This window comes from Mustelus asterias, chromosome 12 (assembly GCF_964213995.1).
Source record: "Mustelus asterias chromosome 12, sMusAst1.hap1.1, whole genome shotgun sequence".
Classification (NCBI taxonomy): domain Eukaryota; kingdom Metazoa; phylum Chordata; class Chondrichthyes; order Carcharhiniformes; family Triakidae; genus Mustelus; species Mustelus asterias.
The window spans coordinates 23,887,801-23,906,710 of record NC_135812.1 but is presented as its reverse complement, the minus strand read 5'-3'; the positions used below and the strand labels follow the sequence as shown (position 1 = coordinate 23,906,710).

The window sequence follows — 18,910 nt, the reverse complement described above, 5'->3', positions numbered from 1 at the left end:
GGAGGCAAGGGATGAGATTCCAGAGCCTTTGGCATTGATCTTTGGGTCCTCACTGTCCACGGGGATGGTGCCAGAGGACTGGAGAGTGGCGAATGTTGTTCCTCTGTTTAAGAAAGGGAATAGAAATGACCCTGGTAATTATAGGCCGGTTAGTCTTACTTCGGTGGTCGGTAAGTTGATGGAAAAGGTCCTTAGGGATAGGATTTACGACCATTTAGAAAGATGCAGCTTAATCCGGGATAGTCAGCACGGATTTGTGAAGGGCAAGTCTTGCCTCACAAATTTGATAGAATTTTTTGAGGAGGTAACTAAGTGTGTAGATGAAGGTAGTGCAGTTGATGTCATACACATGGATTTTAGTAAGGCGTTTGATAAAGTCCCCCACGGTCGGCTTATGAAGAAAGTAAGGATGTGTGGGATAGAGGGAAGTTTGGCCGATTGGATAGGTAACTGGCTATCTAACAGAAGACAGAGGGTGGTGGTGGATGGAAAATTTTCGGACTGGAAACCGGTTACCAGCGGAGTGCCACAGGGATCAGTGCTTGGTCCTCTGCTATTTGTAATTTTTATAAATGACTTGGAGGAGGGGGCTGAAGGGTGGATCAGTAGATTTGCTGATGACACCAAGATTGGTGGAGTAGTGGATGAGGTGGAGGGCTGTTGTAGGTTGTAAAGAGATATATATAGGATGCAGAGCTGGGCTGAAAAATGGCAAATGGAGTTTAACCCTGACAAATGCGAGGTGATTCATTTTGGTAGGACAAATTTAAATGTGGATTACAGGGTCAAAGGTAGGGTTCTGAAGAATGTGGAGGAACAGAGAGATCTTGGGGTTCATATCCATAGATCTCTGAAGGTTGCCACTCAAGTGGATAGAGCCGTGAAGAAGGCCTATAGTGTGTTGGCATTCATTAACAGGGGGTTTGAGTTTAAGAGCCGTGGGGTTATGCTGCAACTGTACAGGACATTGGTGAGACCACATTTGGAATATTGTGTGCAGTTCTGGTCACCTCACTACAAGAAGGATGTGGAGACACTGGAAAGAGTGCAAAGGAGATTTACCAGGATGCTGCCTGGTTTGGAGGGTAGGTCTTATGAGGAAAGGTTGAGGGAATTTGGGCTTTTCTCTTTGGAGTGGAGGAGGTTGAGAGGAGACTTGATTGAGGTTTATAAGATGATGAGGGGGATAGATAGAGTGAACGTTCAAAGACTATTTCCTCGGGTGAATGGAGCGGTAACTAGGGGGTATAACTATAGGGTTCATGGTGGGAGATACAGGAAGGATGTCCGAGGTAGGTTTTTTACTCAGAGAGTGGTTGGGGTGTGGAATGGACTGCCTGCAGGGATAGTGGAGTCAGAAACTTTAGGAATATTTAAGAAGCTATTGGATAGGCACATGGAGTACTTCGGGATGACAGGGAGGAAATAGCTTGATCTGGGTTTCAGACAAAGCTCGGCACAACATCGTGGGCCGAAGGGCCTGTTCTGTGCTGTACTGTTCTATGTTCTATGTACACACCACATATATGTCATGAAGCTCAATCAAAAAGCCCTTCAAAATTCTGCCTATCACGAAGAGTTTTAGCCCCCCTCCATCTTGGAGCTTGTCTGATCCCGAGCCGACAACAGGGTACAACCACCCCAAGTTCCATTGGCACGGTCTTCACCACACATGGCACACAACTGCAGAAGCTCCCTAACTCAATCAGTATGGCATAGATCCATCAATGGCATCCTCCTGTAATAGAGACAACTACAGCAGCTTATTCTCAACTTCTGGATCTGGACTCTGTCGTCCTCAGCTTGCCTATACGGCGCCACTCAACTCATAACTGCTACTACCCAGCTTGGGTGGCACTGCACCCCTTCATATAATTCAATCAGTTTCAATCTACCCAGGAGTTCCAGTCTCCAAATCTCAATTGCAGTCTTTGTTTCCTTAGAAACCCGTAAATCTTGGGAAATGTATGGTTCTGGTCTGGACTGGTTTTGTGTATCTTAAAATGGAACTCCAGTTAGGACTAGTCATGTCCCAAGTTTTACGGTTTGTTTTTCCTTCTGGCTGGGAGGGTCAATTTGCTTTCTTCTGTTTTCTTTTTCATATTCCCTTTTCTGTTAGGGATTGCCTCAAAAAAGGAATCTTGGCAACCACAGTTTCCATGACAACCACCTCTCTAGTACCTTAAAAATTACAGAAAATGACTTAAAAGCCATGCAAATCTATGTATTAGTTATATTTGGATACAGAAGTTACTTGACCCGTGGTGGGGCAGAGTGTTCCATAATGTGGAGGCTGATGGGAAAACACGCCATATCTTGCGGTTGCAACCTCATCAATTATGCAATTGTGTGTTTTGTGGCATTTCCCATGTTGGGGCAGGCCTGATGGCATGTAGTCCATCGTCGTGTCCAGGTACCATATTGGAAAGGTGCCCATCATCACTGACCCACTACTGGAGAAAGAATATGGTCCACCTAAAAATGAAAATGGATCTCAGGGAGCACTCTGATGCTGGATGACGAACCTGCTGTGAAAAAAGGGTGGGTCTCCAGGAAAATTTTGAGGCCGGAAGATGATCACTGAATCTGGAATGTCCACCTGTAGATGTTGCCCCCTCACCCACCACTGTGGTATTCCAGAGTCCAGAGATAGAGTTAGCCTCAACCCCTAACTCCAGAGGCAGCCCCAGGCATTGTTTAGGTGAGCCCCAACATCTGCACGCCACATTGTTCCAGATGTGATGCGGAGAATCGGGCGTGGGTAGTCAAACGCCCAGCTGCATCCCATTAGCGGGATGCAAATCAGTTAGAATCTGGCCTCCTGTGGATCTGTGAAGGCGGGCATCAACAGAAGACCCCACTGGATATCCACCCCAGCGTGAAAGCGAACTTTGAATCCCCCACCGAATTCTTCCACCCACCCCCCAAACCACCTGATCCTGCCGGTGGGAGCATGAGCGGAATGAGAGGAAAGTCCAAAGATGTGTGGGTTAGGTTGATTGGCCATCTAAATTGCCCCTTGTGTCAGGGGGATTAGCAGGGTAAATATGTGGGGTTACGGGAATAGGCCTGGGTGGGATTGTGGTTGGTACAGATGTGATGGGCTGAATGGCCTCCTTCTGTACTGCAGGGATTCTATGATGATTCTATGAATAATGCCAAATGTCCTAGTAAATCAAAAAAATACATCCAACAATTCTTAAAATGTTTCCATGAGTCTTCTAGTTCCCAGCATAAGCAACTTAATTTTCGAAGTGTTTCCAATGGCCTGCAAACAACTGTAATTACGGGAAACCCACCACAGTGATCAATTCAATCCAGTTTTGTGGAGAGAACTGGCTTCCAACTTGAAGCATTTTTTAATTAGCGCAGCAGATTGTGGAAACTCAATTTTGTACCAAATGTAAATTTGTGTTTCAAACTCGATGATCTTTAGGTTGGTTATGCAGATGTTCAGACTGGGATAAAAAAAAACAATGCAAATGAGTGGAAAAAAACAAGCCTTGGTTTTCTGAAATGGAAAGGTGTTTTGTGACAGTAATCTAATGATCAGCGATGATTTGCAAATCATTCATCTCCATGTATTTCCCCAACTAAACTGGACTCAGAGCTTCTGCAAATATGATTAAGGAGCTAAATCAATAGTGATCCATAATCTCCATGTAATTTGCACATTGCTTATTCAACATCATTTCGGTAAATTGTGGAATGTACGGGGATTAAGGAACAGCATTAAGGAGCAAGAATTGGAAGATGGTGTTACCTGATATCACCAACGGGTATTAGAATGTGAAACATTTGTTTCAAAACGGGAGGGTAAGATAGAGTTTATAAATTTGTGGGCAGGATTTTTCTCCCACTCTGCGATGTGTTTTGAGGTGACGGGTGGCGGTGCACCACTCACTGGCGGAGGGATCTTGGGATGGCACGGTGGCACAGTGGTTAGCACTGCTGCCTCACAGCACCAGAGACCCTGAGTTCAATTTCAGCCTGGGGGGGTCACTGTCTGTGTGGAGTTTGCACGTTCTCCCCGTGTCTGCGTGGGTTTCCGGTTTTCTCCCGCAGTCCAAAGATGTGCAAATTAAGTGGATTGGCCATGCTAAATTGCCCCTTAATATCCCAAGATATGTACATTTGGGGGATTATTGAGGTAAATGTGTGGGGATACGGGGAGAGGGCCTGGGTAAGATGCTCTGTTGGAGGGTTGGCACAGATTCGATGGGCTGAATGGCCTCCTTCTGCACTATAGGGATTCTATGGTCTTACGGTCCTGCTTTTGCCAACGTGGTTTTCCATTGAACGCATCGCTGGGAAACCCCCGGCACGTGTGCAGCTTTGGCGGCATCGTAAGATCCCACCGGTTTGAAGATTTTAGACAGAATTTCTGGTGCAGAGCCTTTCACACGACAGGGAATTCAGACGTGTAGCGACTAACAGTCTTCAGAGGTTAGAATCATAGAATGGTAGAGTCTTGTGTAAAACACGCTTATCTCGTTGCCCAGTTTTTAGATTCTCACACTCCCCAAATCTCTGTAAGACTGGGTCTACTTCATCAAATTTGGAGACAGTGGGGAAAGCTAAGAAAGGAAAATGGGGAAAACTCAGCAGGAGACAAATTCTCAAGTGCACGCTAAATCTGTGCCGATATGTGCAGTTGGAGTATCATCAGGTGGAATTTTACTGCCCTGTCATGGCGAGGGTGTATCCATAAAAGGCAGCGGCAAATCATTCAAAAGTCCATTGACATTGGCAGGACTATAAAAATCTACTGGCATAAAATTCTGCCCAGTGAGTACTTGTATGAGCCTGACTTTGTACTCCATGTCACTGCTTCTGTGTTAATCATGTACTAACTGTGGGTAACAATGGGTGGGATTTTCCTTCTCCTCCGCGGTGTGGTTCACGGCGGCGGGAGACGGTGCGCCACTCACTGGTGGCGTTTCTAATGGTCCCACCATTGTCAACGGAGTTTCCCATTAAATGCACCCTTCGTTGCCAGGAAACCCGCAACAGGGGTGTGTGTAAGATCCCGCCAGTGTAAACGCCAGTGAGGTTTTACACTAATTTTTGCCATTTTCTGTCTGCGGACTGAAATGGATAAAGCCTCTCGCACATTCTGGGCCAACTTAACAGGAGGATTCAGCATTAAACCCTCTAAATGTGCCTCTGCTAACCTACTACTGATGAAGGTGATGGCTTGTTAGGGAATTTTGGATTCTCCAGGGCTCACGGCGATATCGAGTTGTTTGAATGCTTTGACTGTTTCCTGGACCAGCTCCAGAGAGGACAGCCAGATCAACCAGTAACCTAGGCAATGCCCATGTATAATCACAGCGAGACATTTACTAATGACTTAGTTTGAAGAAACTGATACTGATTACGCTTGTCCAACACTTAGAAACATAAAAACTTTCTATTTTCCGATAAGTATTAACAAATTTTAAGGTTTGAGGTCCACATTAACACAGCGACCATGGCAAACTCACCCTTTTTTTTTGGAAAAATACAGTTTTCATAGACTCAGGTTAGATCCTTTAGGAAGAGGACAAGCACAAAGCAGTGGAGACAAACCAAAAACTACAATATTTCTCTTGAAAGGGTTTCTCACAAGATGGATAGCTTCTGCTGGGACTAATGCCAATGGCAGATAAAAAAGAACTGAAACTGATTCATCAAAGGGACCTTCTAGACACAATGAGGACAGATCATTTGGGTTTTGGTTGTAAAATCCCTTGAAGAAACAATCATTCCTCTGATTTTCCTGGCTGTGTTATCTTCCCTTAAGCTCCATACTTGTGGCACACAGAGCGCGCATGTGTAAATGAATGCAAATAATTTTCCAATGAAAGCTGTTCAAGAAAAAAATCAACTGAAATATAAACCATCGGAATGTGTCACAAGCAATCAGTTCATCGCGTGTGTGTGGGGGGGAATTGGAGGAGGTTCGATAGTGGGTACTGAGGTCAGTTACCCCCCCCTGCTTGCACTCAGTGGAACCAGCAACATTGTGAAAGAAGAACAGAAAATGCTGGAAAATCTCAGCAGGTCTGATAGCATCTGTGGGGAGAGAATAAGGCAAATGTTTCGAGTTTAGATGACCCTTCATCAGAGCTGGGGGGGGGGGGGGGGGGTTGTTCTTTTGAAAGTACTTTCAGGATGCAAACTTTCTGCTGCCTATATCTCCATGGTCATGGTGAATTTACTGATATCAGAGTTGACCATGCACAACCTGACCTGAAAGGGAATTGTGTTGGTTGCTGTGTCCCTTCCACCTTCTCAGTGGGTCACTGTCTAGCTAGTGACAAGGGATGTACTTGCCAGTGGAGAGTCAATGATCAGTCAGGTTGATCTCCCACCGCTTCTTGGCCTTTTGGCTAAGATCAAGTGTCAGCATCCAAGGTAGCCAATGAGGTTAACCTGAGGCTTCGCCTGATGCAGCTTTTTAAAGCCATCTGGGCCTTTTGGCTAAGATGAAGGTCAGATCAAACCGGGGACAGGGGGGGTGCAATGCCTCCTCCTGTCAGCTTGGGTCTTCTTTGATCGAGCCAAAGATGGGATGTATATCCTTGTCTTGTCAACTTGGATCTAGTTTGTCCCTCATGTAGAGACTCTGATTGAACTTAATTGGCTTTTTGATAAGGAATAAAGTACCAAAAGGTACCAAAAAAATGATCATGGTGTGCTGATGAGTGGTTGCCTCCTCACTAGGGGCCCAGATTCATGTGAGGTTTGCGCCAACTAAAGGTAGCCTGCACCCCTTGAAGGGGAGTTGCAATCTAGTTGCCGCAAGTGGCTGGGAAAGACCTTCTAAGGGGGAAGAAGCCAGAAAACAGTGCAGCAGGCCAGAGAGAGAATACTCCTCGGTTCTCCAATGCAGTGCTGGAGGCCCTGGTGCAAGGTGCGCAAATAAACCAAGAGGTCATTTTTCCACTGGGGGCCCTCAAGATAGACACTGCAAAGGCAGTGGGAGCAGATAGCCACAGAGGTCAATGCCAGCATGCTGACCACAAGGACCTGGATACAACATTGGGAGTAGGTTCAATATCTGCATGAGTGCGAATGGTTAATGAATGACTCTTCAAATGCCATCTCCTACCAACCGCATCAACAACCTCACATTGCTCAATGCAACCCATCCCCATTGACAACCTCTGGCAGTCAGGAGTCATACTTAATATTTATCTGCACTAGTTCACCCTCTTACACATCCCATTACTGCAAGCTTCACATCCATATCCCATCTCACAGCTTTCAAAAGCTGTCAGCTATTCAGCAATAACAGGGAGATCGCCCAAACACTGAGGAAGATGGTGGCAGAGCAGTCATATCACTGGCCCAGTAATCTAGAGGCCTAGGTTAATGCTTCTGGGACATGGGTTCAAATCCTACCTTGGCAGCTGGTGGAATTGAAATTCAGTTAATAAAATTTGAAATATAAACCTAATCTCAGTAATGGTTACACAAATCTATCATTGATTGATTAGATGGTTCACTAATGCCCTTTACGGAAGGAAATCTGTCATCCTTACCTTGTCTGGTCTATGTTAGGTTGATTAGCCATGCTAAATTGCTCCTTAATGTCAGGGGGACTAACTAGGTAAATAAATGGGGTTATGGGGATAGGGCCTGGGTGGGATTGTGCTCAGTGCAGACTCGATGGGCCAAATGGCCTCCTTCTGCACTGTAGGATTCTATGATTCTATGTGTGACTCCAGACCGCAGTGTGGTTGACACCTAGCAAGCCATTCAGTTCAAGGGCAAGGAAATTAGGAACGGGGTACAAATGCTGGCCTTGCCAGCGATGCCCGTAGCCCATTAAAAGAAAAATTGCCACATTTCTCCACACTGACAGACACTTTCCCATTTCTCTTGCAGGACAAGGACGGACGAAAAGAAACAGGGGGTGGGGTGGGGATGGAGTGAGGGGGCACATGACCACATGCCCTCAGTTGCTTGGAAGAAACTGTGTTTGGAATTATTGATGTGGCTAAGACTTTAGACTGAAATAACTTCTGCCAAATCCTCCACCAGCACAGATTTTCCACTAATATCGAAGTCAGAGGCATCAAAGATGAAAATGGCATGCTGATGCATTTAAACAATGTTGATTTTGGGGGAAGGGTGTCTCTTTCGTGCATTGGGATACAATTTCAGCTCTGTATATCTAAGAGAGTAAGAAGTTTAACAACACCAGGTTAAAGTCCAACAGGTTTATTTGGTAGCAAAAGCCACACAACTTTCGGAGCTCCAAGTCTTTAAGATACAAACAACGTGAATGGAGAGAGCATCAAGACAGGAGGCTGAGGGAGTTCTTCCACAAACCCCAAGAGGCCAACAGCGAACACAATGAGACAGCCAATGAACCGGAACAGCCGACAGAGAATGTCTTGATGCTCTCTCCATTCACGTTGTTTGTATCTTAAAGACTTGATTAGCTGTAAGTATTCGCATTCCAACCATTATTCTGTAAATTGAGTTTGTGTCTTTATATGCCCTGTTTGTGAACAGAATTCCCACTCACCTGAAGAAGGGGCTTGGAGCTCCGAAAGCTTGTGTGGCTTTTGCTACCAAATAAACCTGTTGGACTTTAACCTGGTGTTGTTAAACTTCTTACTGTGTTTACCCCAGTCCAATGCCGGCATCTCCACATCATATTTAAGAGAGGGCATTGACAGGTTCGGTGAGGAAGAAGGCCGTTTGGGTGACAAATCAGTGTAAAGTTCAGAAGATCATCACAATCTGCGTAATTTGCTTGCTCCCGGCATACTGGATTCTGCATTGTGGCCCTTCACAACATGCATTTGGTGTAGGGCACGCCGGAGGTCTTTGGGATGGCACCCCCCTCCCCCCCATTGTTTTCATCACCCCCAACCCCCAGCAATGCTACAGAGCTAAAATTTGCACCCCATGGTCCTTACTGAACTTGGATAAATTGGTTGAAGTAAATGTTATATTGTTTAAAGTTTTTTTATTCGTGTCACAAGTAGGCTTACATTGACACTGCAGTGAAGTTACTGTGAAAATCCCCTAGTCTCCACACTCCGGCGCCTGTTTGGGTACACTGAGGGAGAATTTAGCATGGCCAATGCACCTAACTAGCACGTCTTGTCAGACTGTGGGAGGAAAATGGAGGACCCAAAGGAAACCCATGCAGACACAGAGAAAACGTGCAGACTCCGCACAGACAGTGACCCAAGCCGGGAATCAAACCCGGGTCCCTAGCACTGTGAGGCAGCAGTGCTAACCACTGTGCCACCATGCCGCCAACATTGTGTGCAGAGGAATCTTTACTGTGGTTATCACATATGTTTGGTGCACAATTAATGAAAAGTTACAAACACTGTTGTATGAGTCTTTTAAATATTTCCAAGAAAGAGACATACATCGCTTGTTGCTTGGTCGGAGATCTTCTACTTTGTACACTGACAGTCTGTTCACTCCACCACAGACTGTGTGCTTCTCCCCTTTACACTCCATGTTGCAATCCTCTTGCCTTGCATTGGTTGAAGTGACCCGATTTCCACAGTAACACTCTGCACCATATTCCAGACCAGCATACAGGTAACCTCTGTGGAAACAATTCTGCTGTCAGGTCACAAAACAAGAAACAGGATTTAAAACAAAAAGACTTGGATCATATCAGCCATGGTCTTATCGATTGGCAGAGCAAGCTTGAGGGGCTGAATGGCCTACTGTATCTCATTTTTCGTGTTCTTTCAGCAAGTAAATTTTCTAATCATTCGGCTCTTTACATAAAATCCAACAAATTTGATGTCTCCAAGTGCTTAATTCCCAAGGTGAGAAGGGAGAGATACAAAAGGGTCCAGAGGGGCAATATTTTTTCACTCAGAGGGCGGTGAGTGTCTGGGACAAGTTGCCAGAGGCTGTAGTAGAGGCTGGTACAATTTTGTCTTTTGAAAAGCAATTGGACATTTAGATGGGTAAGATGGGTATAGAGGGATATGGGCCAAACACGGGCAATTGGAGTAGCTTAGTGGTAAAAACTGGGTGGCACGGACAATTTGGGCCAAAGGGCCTGTTTCTATGCTGTAAACCTCTATGACAATGACTTCTTGTAACTTAAAATCCTTGCCATGGTTCTCAAAGTTCTCACCTCTGAATTTTGAGAGGAACGAAGGGGATCTAAAAATCTTTTAAGAAAACTTGATTCTCCAACAAATGCAAAATCACCTGAATGGGGCTCAAATTATATTCACAGGGAAATCGGAACAAGGAAGAAATGTTGTACATTGAGTGTCTTTAAGACAGAGATTGATAGGTTCTTGATTAATAAGGGGATCAGGCGTTATGGGGAAAAGGCAGGAGAATGAGATAAATATCAGCCATGATTGAATGGCGGAGGGCCAATTCTGCTCCTATGTCTTATGGTCTTATGGTCTAGAAGTGCCAGATAAGGCTGTAAAATGGATATAAAGTTCAGATGGGACACTGTTGAGATTTTCCCTTACCTTTCAGCACAACTGTCTTGACACTGTGAAACGGTCATTTTTCGAAAGTCATAAAACACTGCTCCCTTCAAAGCCTTCTCCTTAGATTCATCTCTGAAACATCCTATGTGCGTGGCTGTAAAACATAACAATGCAATCATAAGTTCTACATCTCACGATACACAGTGTGGTGTCACTGCTTGAGAATTCTATGGGTTATCAGTTCCAAGCAACAGCTCATATTTTACAATAAAAATGTAATCTTGAAACAAAATTCTGATTGGTAGAAGCTTGGCAGTTAACTGTTCCCTGATGCATTCTCCATGGCAATGCCTCTACCAACCAGATTTATTTTGCCAAACAATTAACATTCTCGTCTCATGTCATACACATTGTTGTTCCCTTTACAATTGCATCTGTCCTGATGAGTGGAAGATTAAAGCTTTGACAGCATGTGTCTTTTCTCAGCAATATTTAAAAACTGTTCAATTTTCAGCCAGATTTCAGTGGCTCAGTTAATGCTGTCAATTGCTTTGAATTGTTCAAAAATATTGTTTATTTCTGGTGAATATGGAAGTTGTTGTGCTGTGACTATATCGAACTATACATATTGCCTTTCATTGTCAATAGCTTGGATTTTGTTCACAGTGCAAACAACTGGTTTCATTACACACACACTTGCTCCGCAGATGAAGCATTTGCATTGGAACTTGCAATATCTTGAGCATTACTTTGGAGCAGCAGTTTCTGCAGGGGATTTGGGTCCTACTTGTCTTCTTCACCAATCAGATTGAGAAATTATTAATGAGGAGCAAAGTAGCTTAGCCAGGAAGTTTACATTAGATCATAGAATCCCAAGAGTGCAGAGGAGGCCATTTGGCCCATCTAGTCTGCACCGACTCTCTGACAGAGCATCTTACCCAGCTCACCCCCGCCCTATCCCCATAACCCCATATATTTACCTCGCTAACCTCCCCTAACCTACACATCTTGCGATATTAAGGGACAATCCACCTAACTTGCACATCTTTGATGTGTGGGAGGAAACCGGAGCACCCAGAGGAAACCCACACAGATATGGGGAGAACGTGCAAACTCCACACAGACAGTGACCCAAGGCCGGAATTGGACCTGGGTCCGCAGCACTGTGAGACACTTTCCAAAAACACTGTGCCACCGTGCACAAAGAATTTTTAATACAATGTCAAAGCAAAATAATGAGCTGGGGGGAAAAAAATGGGGTGAAGAGGTACAAAAGGAAAAAGTTAAAAAAAGAGTACATTTTTACTTTTGAAAAACTCCAGCAATAACTGAAACCTGAAAGGATAAGACTCCACACCTGTGAAAAAAAAGTATCAGGGAAGTTGTTCAGCAGTCATTAACACCAATTACACCATCTAAAGGTGTAGAGGCTAGCCCTAATATTTTGTGGCAAGTTCTATCTTTAATTATAAGTACAGCAATTTCATAGCATTCATTGCGTTAACACGGTGAATCAGATGGCAAGATGTTGTTTTTGGAAGACCTTTAGAGCAGCAAGACAACTCAGACAGAAACTTCCTGACTGTGTGTTTAACTGTGTTTGCGTGACTGCCAAAGGTTATTGGCTGACTTACACTTTAATAAAGGTAGGTGCTGTTGGCCTTACTGTCACTTTCACAGCAAGCTTCAGCCCATTTCCACTAATTAAAGATTCCTTTATTAATATTAGCTACAACTGAATCTCGCCTTTAGCTTTGGGTTTCCGAATCTAAAATTGATTCCCCAATAACTGTATAAAGTACATCCACATTGTTCCATTTTGACAAATTTCTCAAAAGTGTCGGGTGATTTTAACAATATTTGTATTATTGAATATTAAAAATAAGGTATGGACTTAATTGGGTTTAATTGAGTAGTTCTGTGTAAGAAGGGTAAAACTCCAGTTAGACTTGTGTGATACAAAGGTGCTTGTATGTGTGGGGGTTTAGTCAGTTCATACTGTGCTTCTATCGTGCTTAGAAAAGGCTATGGTATAAAAAGTAAACAAGCTGGAAGTAATTTAAAAACGGTTGCTTAGCAACCAGAAGCACTTTGAGGGTAGTAAGGCCTATCATGGTTGTGCTTTTAATGAATATAGCAATTGGTTATTGGAGGCTAGAAAGGGAACATTTCTCTCAGCTTTGCGAGAAGAAAAAACATACCATAGAGTAGTGGTTAAGAAAACCAGTGCTGGAAACTTAAAGTACAGCTAGTTAAGGAAACTAGCGAAATTAAGAGAAGTTTACAGTAAGTCTGAAGTAAAGGAACAGAGGAAACTGAAACAAGAGTAGGGTACTGTTTAGTAAAGCCACAGATTAAGCTGAATAGATGTTGGCTCATGAGAGGCCAGGAAGATATCTGAAGTAGTTCTAAGGTTTGTGAACTTTTGCTACAGTTTATGAGGCATTATTTGCAATAATTGTGGAAATTGGTGGTTGGATCTCAGAGTTTGTATCAAGGCATTTAAGATAAAGGAAGCCTGAAAGGGGGGATGGAAAACCTGGAGCAGCATTCCTTGTTAAAACAATAGAGATAGAGTTTTGTTTGACTAGATAGTTCAAAAACCTGGAGCGGATTCCAAACACAAACAGCTGATGGAAAGCATTGTTTAAAAGAAGATTTTAAAGCATGTCTTCTTGGGAATGGAGTTTGGAAACACCCATGTGGCTATCATCTGGGGGGATTGTGGGAAGAAATCCACAGAAGATCGGTTGAGTGGCATCAGTCATTTGGTTTCAGAGAGAGGTGTTATCTTTGAAAACTGTGTACATTTGTGAAGCTAAGGGAGGAGTAAAAGAGTATTGTATTATAATCAAACAACTTCACAATAAGCACTCCTGTCTGAGTACTGCTGGGGGGACAGCCCACCTGGGGGAAGCAGCAGTGGCCGTGTCTCTGGAGCAGAGTCCGGCCCTGTAACTCAGAGGGCTAAGGAAAGGAGGAGGAAGGCAGTATTAATCGGGGACTCAACAGTAAGAGGGTCAGACAGGCGTTTTTGCGGAGGCAGACGGGAGTCTCGGATGGTGGTCTGCCTCCCTGGTGCCGGGATGCGGGATGTCTCTGATCGCGTCCTAGATATCCTGAGGTGGGAGGAAGAGGAGCCAGAGGTCATGGTACATATTGGTACCACTGACATAGGTAGGAAGATGGAAGGGGTCATGAAAAGAGAATATAGGGAGTTAGGTAGACAGTTGGGAAGGAGGAATGCAAAGGTAATAATCTCAGAATTGCTGCCTGTGCCACGAGAAAGTGAGAGCAGGAATGGAGTGAGGTGGAGGATGAATGCGTGGCTGAGGGACTGGAGTGGGGGGCAGGGATTCAGGTTCCTGGATCGTTGGGACCTCTTTAGGGGCAGGTGTGACCTGTACAAAAAAGATGGGTGGCACTTGAATCCCAGCAGGACCAATATCCTGGCAGGAAGGTTGGCTAAGGCTACTGGGGAGACTTTAAACTAGAAAGGTTGGGGGGAGGGAATCGTGATGAGGGAACTAAGAGCGAGGAGGTTAGCCCACAAATAGAGAAGGATTGCAGACAGTGTAAGAGGGAGAATAGATGGGTGATGGAGAAGGGGAGAGTTCAGACCAAGGGGTTTGAGATGTGTCTACTTTAACGCCAGGAGTGTAGTGAATAAAGTGGATGAGCTTAGAGTGTGGATCGATGCTTGAAAGTGTGATGTGGTGGCCATTACGGAGACTCAGGGACAGGACTGGATACTTAAGGTGCCGGGTTTCAGATGTTTCAGAAAGGACAGAGAGGGAGGCAAAAGAGGGGGGGTGGGGGTGGGGGGGGGGGGCAATGGCACTGCTGATCAGGGATAGCGTCACAGCTGTAGAGAAGGTGGAAGCCGTGGAGGGACTATCTACGGAGTCTCTGTGGGTGCAAGTTTGGAGCGGGAAGGGGTCGATAACTTTGCTGGGTGTTTTCTACAGGCCACCCAATAGTAACAGGGATGTTGAGGAGCAGGTAGGGAAACATATCCTGGAGAGATGTAGGAATAACAGGATTGTCGTGATGGGAGACTTTAATTTCCCAAACATCGATTGGAATATCCCGAGGGTAAGGGGTTTGGATGGGGAGGAGTTTGTTAGGTGTGTTCAGAAGGGTTTCCTGACACAGCATGTGGATAAGCCTACAAGAGGAACAAAGAACAATACAGCACAGGAACAGGCCCTTCGGCCCTCCAAACCCACGCCGCTCCCTGGTCCAAACTAGACCATTCTTTTGTATCCCTCCATTCCTACTCCGTTCATGTGGCTATCTAGATAAGTCTTAAACGCCTCCACCACCTTGCCCGGCAGCGCATTCCAGGCCCCCACCACCCTCTGTGTAAAATACGTCCTTCTGATATCTGTGTTAAACCTCCCCCCCCTCACCTTGAACCTATGACCCCTCGTGAACGTCACCACCGACCTGGGAAAAAGCTTCCCACCGTTCACCCTATCTATGCCTTTCATAATTTTATACACCTCTATTAGGTCACCCCTCATCCTCCGTCTTTCCAGTGAGAACAACCCCAGTTTACCCAATCTCTCCTCATAACTAAGCTCTTCCATACCAGGCAACATTCTGGTAAACCTCCTCTGCACTCTCTCTAAAGCCTCCACGTCCTTCTGGTAATGTGGCGACCAGAACTGGGCGCAGTATTCCAAATGCGGCCAAACCAACGTTCTATACAACTGCAACATCAGACCCCAACTTTTATACTCTATGCCCCGTCCTAGAAAGGCAAGCATGCCATATGTCTTATTTACTACCTTCTCCACCTGTGACGTCACCTTCAACGATCTGTGGACTTGCACACCCAGGTCCCTCTGCGTATCTACACCCTTTATGGTTCTGCCATTTATCGTATCGCTCCCCCATACGTTAGTTCTACCAAAATGCATCACTTCGCATTTATCTGGATTGAACTTCTTTGCCCAAATTTCCAGCCTATCTATATCCTTCTGTAGCCTCTGACAATGTTCCTCACTATCTGCAAGTCCAGCCATTTTCGTGTCGTCCACAAACTTACTGATCACCCCAGTTACACCTTCTTCCAGATCATTTATATAAATCACAAACAGCAGAGGTCCCAATACAGAGCCCTGCGGAACACCACTAGTCACAGGCATCCAGCCGGAAAAAGACCCTTCCACTACCACCCTCTGTCTTCTGTGACCAAGCCAGTTCTCCACCCATCTAGCCACCTCCCCCTTTATCACATGAGATCCAACCTTTTGCACCAACCTACCATGAGGGACTTTGTCAAACGCTTTACTAAAGTCCATATAAACGACATCCATGGCCCTTCCCTCATCAACCATTCTAGTCACTTCTTCAAAAAACTCCACCAGGTTAGTGAGGCATGACCTCCCTCTCACAAAACAATGCTGACTATCGTGAATGAGTTTATTCCTTTCTAAATGCGCATACATCCTATCGCTAAGAATCCTCTCCAACAACTTCCCTACCACGGATGTCAAGCTCACCGGCCTATAATTTCCCAGGTTATCCTTCCTACCCTTCTTAAATAACGGGACCACATTAGCTATCCTCCAATCCTCTGGGACCTCACCTGTGTCTAGTGACGAGACAAAGATTTGCGTCAGCGGCCCAGCGATTTCATCTCTCATCTCCCTGAGCAGCCTTGGATAGATTCCATCAGGCCCTGGGGATTTGTCATCCTTTATATTCCCTAAAAAACCTAACACTTCCTCCCTTGTAATGGAGATTTTCTCTAACGGGTCAACACTTCGCTCCGAGACACTCCCAGTCAACACATCCCTCTCCTTTGTGAATACCGACGCAAAGTATTCATTTAGGATCTCCCCTTCTTCTTTGGGCTCTAAGCATAATTCCCCACTTTTGTCCCTGAGAGGTCCGATTTTTTCCCTGACAACCCTTTTGTTCCTAACGTATGAATAAAATGCCTTGGGATTCTCCTTAATCCTGTCTGCCAAGGACATTTCATGACCCCTTTTTGCCCTTCTAATTCCTCGTTTGAGTTCTTTCCTACTTTCTTTGTATTCCTCCAGAGCTCCCTCAGTTTTTAGCTGCCTGGACCTAACGTACACCTCTCTTTTCTTTTTGACCAATCCTTCAATTTCCCTGGTTATCCCCGGTTCTCGAATCCTACCCTTCCTATCCTTCTTTTTTACAGGCACATGCCTATCCTGCAGCCCTAACAACTGTTCCTTAAAAGACTCCCACATGCCAGATGTGGATTTACCCTCAAACAGCCTCTCCCAATCAACAGCTGCCAATTTCTGCCTAATCCCACTAAAGTTAGCCTTCCCCCAATCCAACACCTTACCTTGGGACACCACTCATCCTTTTCCATCACTATCCTAAAGCTAACAGAATTGTGGTCACTATTTGCCACATGTTCCCCTACCGAAACTTTGAAGACCTGACCGGGCTCATTCCCCAGTACTAGGTCCAGTATAGCCCCCTCTCTAGTCGGGCTATCTATATATTGTTCCAAAGAACCTTTCTGTACGCATTTGACAAATTCCTCCCCATTCAGGTTCCCAGCCCTATGCGATTTCCAGTCTATACCAGGGAAATTGAAGTCTCCCACTACAACAACCCTATTTTTCCTGCACCTATTCATTATCTCCTGACATATCCATTCTTCCACTTCCCTTGGGCTCTTGGGGGGCCTGTAGTATACCCCTAACATAGTGACTGCGCCCTTCCTGTTTCTGAGCTCCACCCACAGTGACTTGTTACACGACCCCTCTGAATTGTCCTCCCTCTGCACCGCTGTAATATGCTCTCTAACTAATACTGCTACTCCCCCACCTCTTTTGGCCCCTCGTCTGTCTTGCCTAAAACACTTGTACCCCAGAATATTCAGTTGCCAGTCCTGTCCCTCTTTCAACCAAGTCTCTGTCACCACAACCACATCCAAATTCCTCGTAAGCATTAAGCAGAGGCTGTACTCGATCTGGTACTGACAAATGAGCCTGGACAGGTGTCAGATCTCTCAGTGGGGGAGCATCTTGGGGATAGTGATCATAACTCTATCTCATCTACGCTAGCATTGGAAAGAGATAGGATCAGGCAAGCGAGGAAAGTGTTTATCTGGAGTAAGGGGAAATATGAGGCCATCAGGCAGGAGATTAGAGGCGTAAATTGGAAGGAGGCATTCTCGAGGAAAAGTACTGAAGTAAGGTGGCAGATTTTCAAGGAATGTTTGTCTGGAGTTCTGCATGACAACGTTCCGATGAGACAGGGAGGTGTTGGTAGGTTACGGCAACCATGGTGCATGAAACCCGAGTCAAAAACCTAGTCAAAAAGAAAAGGAAAGCGTACAAAAGGTTCAGAGAGCTAGGCGATGATAGGGATCTTGATGAGTATACGGCTTGAAGGAAGGGACTTAAGAAAGAAATTAGGAGAGCCAGAAGGGGTCACGAGAAGGCCTTGGCAGGTAAGATTAAGGAGAACCCTAAGGCATTCTATAAATATGTGAAGAGTAAAAGGATGAGATGTGAAGGAATAGGACCTATAAAAGGTGAAGGTGAGAAAGTCTGTACAGAACCGGAAGAAATAGCAGAGGTGCTTAATGAATATTTTACCTCGGTATTCACGGTAGAAAAAGACCTGGATGATTGTACTACAGGATTGAGGCGGACTGAAAAGATTGAGTATGTGGACATTAAGAAAGAGGATGTGTTGGAAATTTTGAATAGCATCAAGATAGATAAGCCACTAGAACCAGATGGGATGTACCCCAGGTTACTGTGGGAGGCGAGGGAAGAGATTGCAGAGCCTCTGGCGATGATCTTTGTGTCGTCGATGGAGACGGGAGAGGTTCCGGAGGATTGGAGGATTGCGGATGTGGTTCCTATTTTCAAGAAAGGGAATAGGGATAGCCCAGGAAATTACCGACCGGTGAGTCTAACCTCAGTGGTTGGTAAGTTGATGGAGAAGATCCTGAGGGACAGGATTTATGAACATTTAGAGAAGTTTAGTACGCTCAAAAGTAGTCAGCACGGCTTTGTCAAAGGCAAATCGTGCCTTACGAGCCTGGTGGAGTTCTTTGAAAATGTGACTAAACACATTGACGAAGGAAAAGCAGTAGATGTGGTTTACATGGACTTCAGCAAGGCGTTCGATAAGGTCCCCCATGCAAGACTTCTCGAGAAAGTGAGAGGGCATGGGATCCAAGGGGCTGTTGCCTTGTAGATTCAGAACTGGCTTGCCTGCAGAAGGCAGAGAGTGGTTGTAGATGGGTCTTTTTCTGAATGGAGGTCAGTCACCAGTGGTGTGCCCCAGGGATCTGTTCTGGGACCCTTGCTGTTTGTCATTTTCATAAATGACCTGGATGAGGAAGTGGAGAGATGGGTTGGTAAGTTTGCCAACGACACGAAGGTTGGTGGTGTTGTGGATAAGTTGGAGGGATGTCAGAAGCTGCAGCGTGACATAGATAGGATGCAAGACTGGGCGGGGAAGTG

The 18,910-nt window shown here is 45.2% G+C and overlaps 1 protein-coding gene across 1 annotated transcript in view; it reads right to left on the bottom strand.

Moving 5' to 3' along the window:
- The window catches only part of wscd1a (WSC domain containing 1a), a 98,760-nt gene that overhangs the window by 47,743 nt on the left and 32,107 nt on the right, over nt 1-18,910 (bottom strand). Inside the window, exons 2-3 of the mRNA XM_078225940.1 lie at nt 10,470-10,584; nt 9,384-9,568 (exon numbers count right to left, since the gene is read on the bottom strand). Coding sequence (XP_078082066.1) covers nt 9,384-9,568; nt 10,470-10,584 — 300 coding nt within the window. The remainder of the gene's footprint in view (nt 1-9,383; nt 9,569-10,469; nt 10,585-18,910) is intronic.